The sequence below is a fragment of the Chelmon rostratus genome, chromosome 19 (genome assembly GCF_017976325.1).
Source record: "Chelmon rostratus isolate fCheRos1 chromosome 19, fCheRos1.pri, whole genome shotgun sequence".
Classification (NCBI taxonomy): Eukaryota; Metazoa; Chordata; class Actinopteri; order Chaetodontiformes; family Chaetodontidae; genus Chelmon; species Chelmon rostratus.
In genome coordinates, this window is record NC_055676.1 from 12,080,528 (window position 1) to 12,092,848 (window position 12,321).

Here is a 12,321-nt window from a genome sequence, read left to right on the forward strand (position 1 = left end):
GTCCAAGCTTGTTTGATTGATTTATTGTACTATTCAGGAGATAAAGAGCATACATACTGTAGGTACAGTAGTCTCAGTGAGGGGATTGCTTGTACTTAGCTGTCTGAAAGACTCTCTCCAGTTGGTTTTGTAATCATCCATCCTTCTCATCTGGTTCGCAGAAAACATGGCTGTTGTCAAGGAAATCCTGGATGTAGTCTCAGTCTTTCACATCATCACTTCTTAAGGCATGTTCTGGACAGAAGATAAAAAGAAAGTGTAGTTTCAGCCATACTATTACTCCAGAATGGATGCATGTGTCACTCAGATAGCTGATATTTATGATTTTCACTCTCACTGCTCACAGCATTTACAGCCGCACGAGGCAGCTGTTTTCAGAGAAAAAAAAGCCCATAAAACTCACGTGCACCATGCAGAAGAAAAACAAACCTTCAGGTCCAATTCTGTGTCTGGCTTAGGTGAGTTGCATTCACTGTGCAGTGGACACAGAAGTTCACAACAAAGGCTGTAGAATTCAGTTTGCCAGAGAGCGGTTCTGGTCAGGATTAAATACCGGATAGAGGAAACAATAGGTTTGGGCTTAACCCAGGGGAGAGGGAGACCCCTCCAAACACTCAAAAAACATGAACACAATGGGTTTAAAAGCATGTTTGTTTTGTATCTTTTCCAAAGCACTGACACAACAAGGTGAGTAGGGACTTTGACCCACCTCTAGCTTCTCAGCTACTTCTAGTGTTGTGCTTTGTAGCGTCTTTTTCACACAAATGTCATCAAGCTCTTTATGTTTCTTCTGTGGTTTATGCCGCCTTCAGACACTAAATGGGCCCAGGTTACAAGCAAAAAAATGACTGCTCTCTCTTTTTGTGATTAACATAAATAAGAACATGTGAACACAACATTTACTGCAGCTCAGTTTCTTTATTTATTAAATGCAAAACACAACAGATATGAAAGTTACAGTAAAACAAGCTTCAAAGACACAAGCACAACACATAGCATTTTCAAGGCTGGCTTCAATTTTATCAGTGCATAAAACATTCATAATAATACTATTAAATCCCACCATCAAAACTGGCCACTGATGATGTTTCCAACAGACTGCATGCTGTAACAGAGTATAATAATGTTGTGCTATTATATTTGATTTTCATTAGGCTACTTGTTAAAACTACCAAAAATGTTGTATGGTGTGCCCCAGCCTGCACCATTGGCTCAAAAAACTTGTTTGTCAATGATAGATAATTCATACATCTAGATAATTCATATATCCTGATTAATGAAAAGCAAAGTTCAGTGCAGAGAGATCCTACAGAAGAAAGACCACCGGTATATAAAGAGAGGCGGTTCAGGCTGGAAGAGAAGTGTTTGTGTCACACAGCGAAGAGCAGGTGTCCCGAGAAGTAGCTTTTGGTGCTCAGGCCGTTGGTCCCGTCGGTGACCTCCAGCCACACTTTGTCCCCTGTCTGCAGCCGGAGCACTATGTCCCCTGATGACAAGTGGAGACCTCCCACATAAACCTTGAAACTGCGCAGCACCATCTCTTTGTTACGCCAAAGGTTTACACTTCCTGCATCGGTGAAGGACATGCAGTGGAAGCTGAACTGATAGACGCCGGGGATGACGCACGTAAACATGCCCGTCTTAGTGCTGTAATGGTTCTGATCGTTGTAGATCACCTGACGGAAGTGAATGGTTCTCTCTGAGGATGGGTTGTACTTGCCCAGGCGGATGGAGAAGGCAGATTGCGGCTGTGAGGCGTTGATATTGAGTGCTTGTGGTCCAGGTGGGCCTCTGGGACCAGGAGGTCCTACTGGACCTGCAGAGGAACAAAAGCACAATTCATTCAAAACACTGTAAAAACACACAGCATATTGTAGGCTTGTAAACATCATTCATTATGAATTATCCAGAGATGGAGAGGAACTTAGTTCATTTACTGAATCGCTATACACATTTTTGAAATACTTGTACTTTAGTATTTCCTTTGCTACTACTTCATTCTTTTTACTCCACTATGTAGTGACTGGTTGTTTTGCAGATTATTTTTCATACAAAACATACGATCATCTTCTAAAACATGATGCATGGTTTAGTTAAAAAATCTCTTTTATTTCAGTCTGTAATTGAGTCCTCTAAGTTTTAAAAAGTGAGAAAAAATTCTGCCCGTATAGTAGAAATATTTCTACCACATATTAAGGCAACAGTAATAACATTCCTATAATATGTGCAAAGAAAGGGGGTGAATGTCAAGTGTGTTGTTACCCTTTTAAATAATGCATCCATAATAACAATATTCTTTCTAAAACTGCTGTGACTTATTGTGGCGTCAGCATGTATTTTTAAGCTCTTTCTACACTGCATGCCCTTTACAAAAGGCTGAACAGACAGCACATACGCTGGCTAAATACACTACCTCGTTGTCCTCGAGGTCCCCTTGGTCCAGGGGGTCCGGCTGATCCACATTCTGAATATGAAGAAGATGCAGAAATTATACTTATTCAGCCTCATAACTTTTTTCTAAATGTGCTTGTATTAGTAAAACAAGAATGGTTTTGTTTTGAGTAAGAACCACCTTCACCAAGATGCCAAAAAGAACAACAGGTAAAGGATTTGAATCTGCACTTCTTTAGAAGAAGGTAGCTTCATTCTGCTAATACATTTTGAGTACCACTTGTTAGTACTTAAAACCGACCTCTTTTCCACTGACTTCATAACAGCTACCACCCGGGCCTGCAAGATCAAACACCACATATGAAGAACTATTTCCACACAAGCGGTTAGAGGAGAAATAAACACACCAGGTTAAACTCAGACTGAAACTGAGACTCTCTCTCCCCCTCTCAAAGTCAGCGATAATTCACCTAAAGCGTTTGTGCAGGGTCTCTGCCTCCATCCCGACAGGTTCAGGCGTCGAATGTTGGAGCAGTTGACAAGGCGGTTCCTGTTTGAGAGGACGCTGAAGACGTCAGTGGGGACGGTCCTGATACCGGTGTTGTCACAGATGATCCTGGCCAGGCTGGCGCCAGACAGAGCGGCTCTCTGACTTGGCGTGAAGACGCCCGTTTTCTCGTACCACAGCCTGATTGTTTCAAACAAGAGGGTAGATTAGTAATAAGTAATAAATCTCCCTGTGGGTCTAAATCTGAACTTGAATCAAGAGCTGCTATTAAATGCATTATTTTTTTCAAAACAAAATCATGTTTTTAAATCCATTATGTGTACATGTACATGTGTACAACACCTGAGATGACTGGGCTGACTGCACCTATTTTCATTACATTTTCTAAAAACAAAAAGATACCATGCCTTCACAATCCACCACCTGTAGTATAAATACACATGACTCTATGTGTCCACACATACTGACCTGTCGCCCTGGCGGATCCTCTGGAACTGTGATGCAATGAGGCAAGCAAACAGAGGCCCCACACGGCCGCCACGGACAAACGGCTCTGCCACGCCTCCCATCCAGACGTCGATGTTGCTGGGCGTACCGTAGAGCTGCAGCAGCCTGCGGGCCAGGTTGTTGTTGTTCAGGACCTGAGCGAGTTCTGCCTGGTTTCTGGGCTGAGACAGGCCACAGAACCGACGCCACGCGTTGTAGCCTAGAGGAGCAAACAGCAATTGAGCAAAGAGTGGATGAAGAAGGAACAGATGAAACACTGAAGAAATATGTCAAAGGCTTGAAATCAGGGTGAGGGATGTACCAGGCAAGCCGTGATCACGTCCCCTCTGCATGTTGAGAGCGCCCAGGTCCAAAGCCAGGTGCTGCACAAACTGGAACAACCTCTCCCTCAGGGCGTCCACCATCATGTGATCCTGCGTGTTCAGTTTAGCGGGACGGCCAATCAGACCACGGAGCAGAGGATCAATGCCACCTGCAGAGGTAAAATGAAAATTAGGGTGACAGTTTAAGACAGAGCGACAGATAAGTGATGACCCTTCCTTCTGTACATCTCACCCTCAAAGACAATTCTCCAGGGGGTGAAGAAGGACCTGTACAAGGAGACACTTGGGAACTGACGGTTCTCCCTGTAGTTTGGATCTAAACGGGCTAAATTTGGCTGGATGGCCAGGTGGGCGAAGCGGTAGGCTGCTGTTGCAAAGACGTTGGAGATACTTGGGTCAACATTGGGATTGTAGCCGGGGTAACGGCCAAGCTGTCTGCGCATTGTATCGGGGCCCACAATGTGTGGTAGATAGTCCCTGAACACAAACACCTGAGAGAGACAGAGAGACGTAGTTTAAGTGAAAGACTGGAGCGGAGGACGCTTCAGAGATGTACAGTAGATATTGAACTACCTGTGTGTAAGCACCCATGATCTTGCGAGCCTCTTGGTAGAGGGTCTCACTGTCCCACTGTGGGTTTAGTCTCTTCAGTTCACGAGCCAGGCGGTTATGCTCACGCATGAACAGTGTGTGAAGGGACGTCAGAGCGATGTTCTCATCCACCCGGACATCACCTAACAGACAGAAATGTAAACATCAAGATCACACACCGACAAATGCCTGATGATTTGTTCATTTCCTCTTCAGGTTCAGATGTTTGGCACCTCTTTCTATTATTCTTTTATATTCTTTATAGATCAGCAATAAGATGTCAATGAGGACATATTAGTTGTGCGACTTTATGAAAAACTTCTTTTCTAATGAGCCATCAAGTCTGCATTTTTATTTAGTACACAGTCCTGCTTTTCTCCCTTTTTTTTTTACTCATCACTTTACTATTTACCTCCTAATTTAGCATTTATACACATGAAATAAATGGTTATAGACATACACATATAATGTGGTTGTATGAGTACTTCTACCCACTACAGTAATTTTCTAGAGCTATAACTGTTAATATGATGACATTAAAACTGTGGTATATCATTTTCTCTTTATCTATTGAAGCACCAACATCAAGTTGTGGAGACTCAATAGGAGTTACAGTTCTTGACAAATACTTAATAGCTAAAAAAATCCTTTATGAGTGCTTACAACTACATCAAAGTGTGTCTGAACCATTTATTAAGTGTTTATTTATTGCTGATAAATGCTAAATGGAGGGTTTTAAAAAAGCGTTGCCAGGTAATTTAGAAAGACAGCAGGTTAGAGGCTAGAGCAGGATATACAGCAGTTCTTCACAACCTGGCAACCCAAAGTTCTTATTGCAGCGCCTATGGCTTATTACTAAGGCACTGATCAATTATTAACGAACCACTTATAAAGCTATTAGTTACAATGAACTTGCAAGATGACTCACCTGCAATGAAACAGGGCACTTCTCTGGCGTTTGTGTCGTTGGTGACTCTTTTGCGGGTGGCACACATGTTCACCTGGAGAGGGTGGAAGGGCAGCAGCTCGCGCCCGTTGTCTTTGAACTCTGTATTCACGCGCAGCAGGCCGTCGTTACTTTCGAGGTTGCGAAGATACTGGGCGAGTTTGTCCTCAGAGCCGTACACCTGGCTGAGATCCAGGAAGGCGGTCAGGGCATTGATCTGCTCTCTCTTGTTGGGCTCTCCGCCAAAATTGTAGGCCGAGTATCCCGTTCCGCAAACAGGGGCGGATCTGAACGCGGGGATGCAGCTGTCCGGGCGGGATGGCAAGCGGGGGTCACCGGGAGGAATCTGTTTGTAGGGAAAAGAGAGGTCAAAGGTTATGGAGAGAATCTCTCGGTGAAAACAACATCTCAGTGTCTGGGTTAGAGTTTGGACACCCACCGGGATGGGGATGCACGGCTCAGTTCGCTCACAGCTCTCGTCACAGTTCACCCCGTTGCTGAAAGAGCGGATGCTGGGGGAGAACGGCGTGAAGGTGAGATCGTGATCATTCCACTGCCCAAATAAGGTCACCATGTGAGTGTACAGTCCGTCGTTGACCACTCCTGCATCTGTTGTGTTTAAGATGTTGTTGGACACCTGTCGCACCTGAGAGTGGAGGAGAATTGTGTGGTTTTCATTTAAAAGAAGCATTTATGTTTATTAACAGAAGTGAGTGTCTGGGATTTCAAGGTCATACCAGCGGGAGCAAGAAGTTGTTGAATGTTTGGTTTCTGAAGCCTTTTGGTTGGGAGATGCCATCGTCATATTCGGCGGGTAGCCAGCGGGTGAAGGGGGTGTTGGCGGATCCGAGGCGAGGGTTATTTCTAAAATCAAACAGGAGATGTCCATGTTTGGAAATGCTGCTTGAGAAATGACACGGAAGTGTACACATCTTCTGTGGCATATGGCCTAAGATGTTTAGGTCTATTTCACAAGCCTTTCCTCTGCCTCACAGACCCTGTTTCCATTAACACAGATTGCTTTTTGGAAAGAAACTGTACAACTGATTTTTTCCTATACTGGAAAGTAAAATAGGAAACCAAAGCTGATATTGAAAAAACTTTGCAATCTTAAAATGTGCTGGTTAAGTTTGCATAAAAGATTTGCATGCAAAAGTGTATCTGTTTATGTTCAAGATGGGATTACAAAAGTCGGGATAATAATAAATAATAACAAGAAGAAACTTAAATTTTCAAAAATGAGAACTTATCACACTTGAATGCTTCTCTTACAGGTTGTTGCAGACGCTGGTGATTGTGCGATACTCGTTGAGGTTTGGGGTGGTACGGCATTGTGGAAGACTGATTCGAGCTGAACATCCAGTTATTTCTGCAAGCTTTTTCAGGTCCTCCTCAGAAAGCAAGTCTGAAAAAATGTTAAAGGCACAATTCATGGATTCACAATGTGTCTGCATGTCAATCAACTTTGTAGGTGCTGTCCCTAATTCCAACTTTAAAGTGCTCCACTACGCCCATATTATGAAACAGTGAACCTCTGGCCTTCAGCCAAGACCAGGAAGAGCTGTCATAAAAACAAAGAGAGCACTGTTTGTGTTGTCTTTTTTTGTCTGCTGCATGTCTGACCTGTTGCATTGAGTGAGCGTTTGTGCACATGATGCACCCTCTCGTGCAGCAGACGGAGGGTTTGCGCCATGTAGTCTGCCGATCTCACAGCTGAGCGCGTGTCACCACGAGGCTGCTTCATCAGACGAAGAGCATCGTGAGGACTAACCACATCCTTGCGGACTCGTCTCAGACTCCTGGAGGAGAGAACACACACAGCTGTGTGAAAACTGTGGACTTTTGGGGGGAGTTAAAGAGTTGTTGTAATGAATGGCCTGCACGCCAAAGACATAGCATATGAAATAACCCAGAAGATGAACTCACTCTTCTCTGGAGTATGTGTAGGCATCATCCACAAGTGCCTTTGCCTCCTCAAAACAGCGTCGAAGGAGAGGACTACCCAGATAATGTCCTGCAAAAAAACAAAACAAAAACAAAAACAACCCCCCCACACAAAAATGGCTTTAAACTTCACTACTGACATACACACAGACATATTCAGAAATAAAAGGCAATTAGAAATGTGTCTGCAGTGTGAAGGTTGTAGCCTGTACCTGCTGGTTTGGAGTGAGCAGGCACCAGGCAGACACCCAGTGCAATAAGGACAGAGAAAAGCATCCCTAAAATGAAGACAAAAAAGTACAAAAACTAAATGCATTTAGTTTGTCGAAAGCCGTGCACAAAAACAAATTCTCAGGGATCATGTAAAATGAAAAATATCTAAGAATCCCCCCCAAAAAGAAGAATACCTGTGTCTGTGAAGATTTCAGATGCTCTTGGAGATCGGAGTTAGCAGTGTTGTGTAAAGCACCGTCACCTCCTTTATATTGAGCGTGAGCCCCGAGGCCTCGCCCTCTGGGGCTGTCCAGGTGAGGCTACAGTAAAGAGCAGTTCCTTCTTCCTTCTCTGTCTGTGCTGAAGGAAATCCTTTCTTCTTATCTTTTATTGTTTCTGGTCAACTCATTGACATCTTTACTGAAAAACTATATAATAAATAGCACACGGGTGCAACCAGTGGCGGTAACATCATTAAGGCATGAGTAACAGTCTTTACATTTTCCTGGCATGATCCCTATTTGCAGTTGGCTTTTTTTTTTTTTAAAGCATTTTACTATGAATCTATTTGAATAAACAATGTCAACTTTGTTATCAAAGTGTTTAAGAAATAGAAGTAATTTTTTTCTACTTTTTGACATTTTTTTTTTCTGAGCCTTATCTTTGAGTAAATTAGAGTGAACAGGCTTAACACTGCCCCTTTTCATTGTATTATTGGATGTAACTTAATCCGAAAATCCTCGCTGGAAAAAATGCTTTTCAGCTCCGAAAAAGAAATTGGACAGTTTTCTTATTTATTTATTTATTTATTTATTTTCACCATTTGTTTACTGATGTTGCCATGTTGTGGCTGATGGCCTTTAGTGTTGCCACATAGAAACTGATGAACTTGAGAAAGCCCCTGAAAGAAGGAAGAAATTACACTTCACAAAAGTAAGGAAGAGTGAGGTTCAAACCAGTGCTGTATTTACTGAAGGTGTCTGCACAGAGCAAAGTAGGTAAATAAGTAATAGTAAAGGTTGTATTTGTGAGATAGTGGTTGTGCAATGAGGAAAAGGAAGGACAGATAGATGGTCAAACACCTGTTTATCTTGGAATTGTAGGTATCTGTTTGGGTGAGGAGCCCTGTGGTTGCTGCACGTACAATGGCTTTTTCACAGCTCTCACGCAAAACTGTCACTGATAACATAACGAGGAAAGGTTTGAGAAAGGTCCATCGGCCTGTGAAAAGCCTGACTTCCAGTAACTAACGGATCCTTACTGATAAAATGAATACGATGCAGTACAGATTACACATTGTTGGACGCTGGATTTAATCATGGCTCCTCCAAGTGCATGTCAGGAGGTGAGAGATTTGAAGCCTTAATCATTCATCCCACTGACCAATCGACAAAAAAGTGAGGTTTTAAAATCATTTAGAGACTTAAGGATTTAAATCAAAAGAAGAAAAAAGCTGTGCATTGATGCAACAATTTGTCCAACACTGTCATCAGGCAAACACTGCAAATTTCACCCTCTCCTGCTGTCTTTGTCCTGAACTTGTACCCCGCTGGGTGTGGATGCGCACACGATCACCCCTCTTTGCTTTACAATTACTTGAAGACAAATTTTAACAGGTATGGCTTCATCACAATCGTAGAAATTATTGGAAGAAGAGGAAGAGGTTGCGCATTTCACAATTCTTTTAAAATACAATTATGTGCTTGCTTAAAAAAAAGGCATCATCATGTTTAAGCACTGTACAGAAAAAAGTACATTTCGTTAAACTTCCTGCACACAGTAGGGTTCACCTTTCTGTCAGCAAATAATTGTGTTTGCCACATCCATGGGAGAGTTGCACCAATCATGTCTAGTTCCCTTTTTGAAGGAGGTCAGAAAAGCAGAAATTAACAGCAATGGCTGAAACACTGTTAGTCAACCTCAAGATTTAGCAAGAAATCATATTTCTCCAGTGGGTTGGTTAGTGAGCTGTCAGTCGTATTTGACAGGCGCATCATGTTGGGAAACTCTGCTTGTACAACCAAGCAATCCTGTCCCTGTCCGCACAGTCATGCACAGAATTCCACACTTAGCAACAGATTCCAGTTGCCCTCATAGTTTTGTTGGTGATTAGTGCAATTACACCATGGGGAACTCCCCATGGTCCAGGAAGCAGAGGTGTTTTGGAAACTGCATGAGTCAGTTATGGCCTTTATAACAGTAACTTAGTATACAAAGTTGTATAATACAGACTTCACGTTCGGTATGAACATAAGGAAGTAATGCGCTCGATGCTGGAGACAATAAGGTTGAGCCAGAATGATTACGTTAAAAGGGGTTTCCAACACAAAGACAGAAAGGTGCAGGAGCTTACGTGCTCATCAGTGGAAAAGTGGGGCTTTAAGAACACAGATGTAAATTGCACAAAGTAAATAAATATGAAATGGCACTAAACAGCATCAGTTCTGCAGCAAACACCTGTGGATTAAAGAAATTAGACAGACTTGTCAGTAAAAAGGGCAGAGAACAATGCTGCCTTCTCATTTGGCAGACATCCAGTCTGAGTTTGTCTCGCCAAGGCCGCAGCAGAACGGATCAGGTTAGCAAACATGAGCATCGACTGGCACAAAGAATCAAGAAGCTTCTTTCAGTTTCACTACTGCCATTATATAAACAGCAACACATGACTTTCATATTTGACCTGAGCGTAGGGCCAACAGCTAGGTTTAGCTTTAAAGTGTCCTAAACTCAATGTCAGTTTGGGGAACATAAAATCACAACTTTTTTAAAAATGTATTTCCTTTTTTCACACAAAGACAAGCCTTATATGGAGACATTCTGTTTGTACAGCACACACTCTAAAATGCTTCATTAAATTGAAGGAAAGAACATATCTCAACCTAAACTTCCTCCAGCCCCCCAGATGTCTTATCAGGCTCGAATGCTAATAAGCAAAAGCCAAATATTTGCTGTAGTGTTTGCAATTCACTATTTGTGCTCAAATTCAATTAAGCTATTTATTTAACAAGCATCTAATGATTTCTGTGGATAAACTGGCTTTGCATATAACACAGTTTGAAAGACCAGATTTTGTTTGGGTGGTGGGCTGTGTTTTGGAGTTGGTTACATCAATTTACTACTTCCGTGTGTTACGTTATTTCTACAGGTGATGAAGGACTATTATCACCGAAGCCCTCATACATGTGCCTGAAATTAGGGCAAATACTTTATTAGTTGTGGCCTCAATCTGATGGTATATTACTGTCAGCACTGCTCCAATAAGCTCGATTTACAACATGATTTACAACTGAAGGTGAACTTTGCTTGCTAATGGTTTCGATTTGGTCACCTATTTACTTCTGGCCCTTTCAACATCTGAACATCTTTCCAACATCTATTCAAGGATCACAGACAGACAAAAGCTTGTTCGAATCTCAGAAATCCTAATAGACTTTTATTATTAATTATTTGGGCAAACACATGCAGTTTAAGATGAGCTAGTTACAGATGTAATTTCTTTGTGGCACTAATTTTTTTATGTTTGGTGGCCCTTTTGAGGTAACTGTTTTGATCAGTCTAAAACAGCACAGACAAAAAGGCCTTTGCATCTCCTTGTTGAAGGGGGCTTTGCATTCGGCAGAGAACAGCCCGTAATTCACTAACTTGCAGATTCTGTTGCAAATTCTGAGGCAGGAGGAAGTGGCGATGTGCAGAATGATTTCACAAGCTGAACTATCACAAAGAAAGAGCACCAACGTGGAAACTGAGAGAAGAACAAAAATGCTGTCATGGAATCCCGCCTACTATTTTTCTCAGACAACTATTGTGACGCCAGGTACCTCAAAGGCACGTTAACACACTTCTAAAACGTTCTATTGTTAGTGTCTGTCAGCACCCCTCTGTTTGTACTTCCCCTTAAGTATGTTAAAGGCCACTTTCCCGACTACATGCACAACAGGAAGTACAATTCAATGTCGTAAAAGTGCTCAAATATCCAACATCAAAGTAGAACAGAGATTAAATTGATTTTTCACTTCAAGCTGGTTTATATTACTGCGTAGTATAAAAATGCCACATAGGCACACACATCTGATTTTTTTTTATCACTAGAATGACACACTTCCTCCCCCATAAACTACTGGTCATAAAGATAAGCCAAGTGGGGTGTTGGGAAATCATTTCAAGCAAGACAAATGGTAATTATGCACCAATTCGACAAATGTGCGCACAGTTAGTCTAGGGCATGTGTATTTTTATTGCTCAACAACTAGTGTTCAATTCAGTAGCTAATCCTTTTGAACAAGTGGCAGTACCCAGCAAGATATGTCTGGTATACGCAGTCATTCCTACTAGAAGTGACTCTGGAAGTATGGGGCTCACTGAGAAAAATAGAGGGAACCATGGTCTACTTCTGACACAGACAAAGTAGGTCATGATGTGATATGGAAGCCATGTTCAACATGATAACACTATGCATGACAGTAGGAAGTCAGACTGTCTTTTTCAGCTTGTGTTTATGTCATGAATTAAGTCAGAACCCAAACAGACAAATCTTTCATTTGAAACTGGCAGTGATGGTTGGTAGATGACTGGCTTGAGTTGGGAAAGGGTGAGGGGGAAAGGGTGAGGGGGAAAGAAATCCAGGGGAAGGGCTTGGTAGAGGGTATCCCAGGTATGTGAGCTGGCGGATGGGCTTGGCAAACTGGTGAGGCAGGTTGGTTGGACACCTAACCTGCTCCAGACGACGTTATGAGAGTTTGAGATATAAATCAGCTAAAAAACTCCACCCTTTCACTAATTCCTGACGTATCCCAGACGCGATAAGTACATGCATCATCAGTGCAGGATGTGGTGGTTGTTTTGGCTGCAGTGCACTAATGCCCTAAAAAATGGAGAAAAGCACTGATGTCATCTTGTCC

The 12,321-nt window shown here is 42.4% G+C and overlaps 1 protein-coding gene across 2 annotated transcripts; it reads right to left on the minus strand.

Annotated features, from left to right (window-relative positions):
• Positions 1-903: 903 nt before the first annotated feature.
• On the minus strand, positions 904-7,657 carry mpx (myeloid-specific peroxidase). Of its 2 annotated transcripts, XM_041960278.1 has the most exons (16): positions 7,618-7,657; positions 7,423-7,488; positions 7,193-7,280; positions 6,890-7,065; positions 6,539-6,671; positions 6,004-6,130; positions 5,706-5,912; positions 5,249-5,612; positions 4,303-4,463; positions 3,962-4,220; positions 3,708-3,878; positions 3,368-3,605; positions 2,862-3,079; positions 2,693-2,730; positions 2,414-2,464; positions 1,670-1,816 (listed from the first exon to the last, which is right to left on the minus strand). In XM_041960278.1, the coding sequence occupies exons 2-16, from the start codon at positions 7,484-7,486 to the stop codon at positions 1,808-1,810; spliced, it is 2,304 nt and encodes a 767-aa protein (XP_041816212.1). In that variant the 5' UTR covers positions 7,487-7,488; positions 7,618-7,657; the 3' UTR covers positions 1,670-1,807. The 2 variants fall into 2 exon arrangements, with proteins under 2 accessions (XP_041816213.1, XP_041816212.1); XM_041960279.1 differs by lacking the exon at positions 2,693-2,730 and having other exon boundaries at positions 904-1,816; positions 2,414-2,452.
• Positions 7,658-12,321: the final 4,664 nt, after the last annotated feature.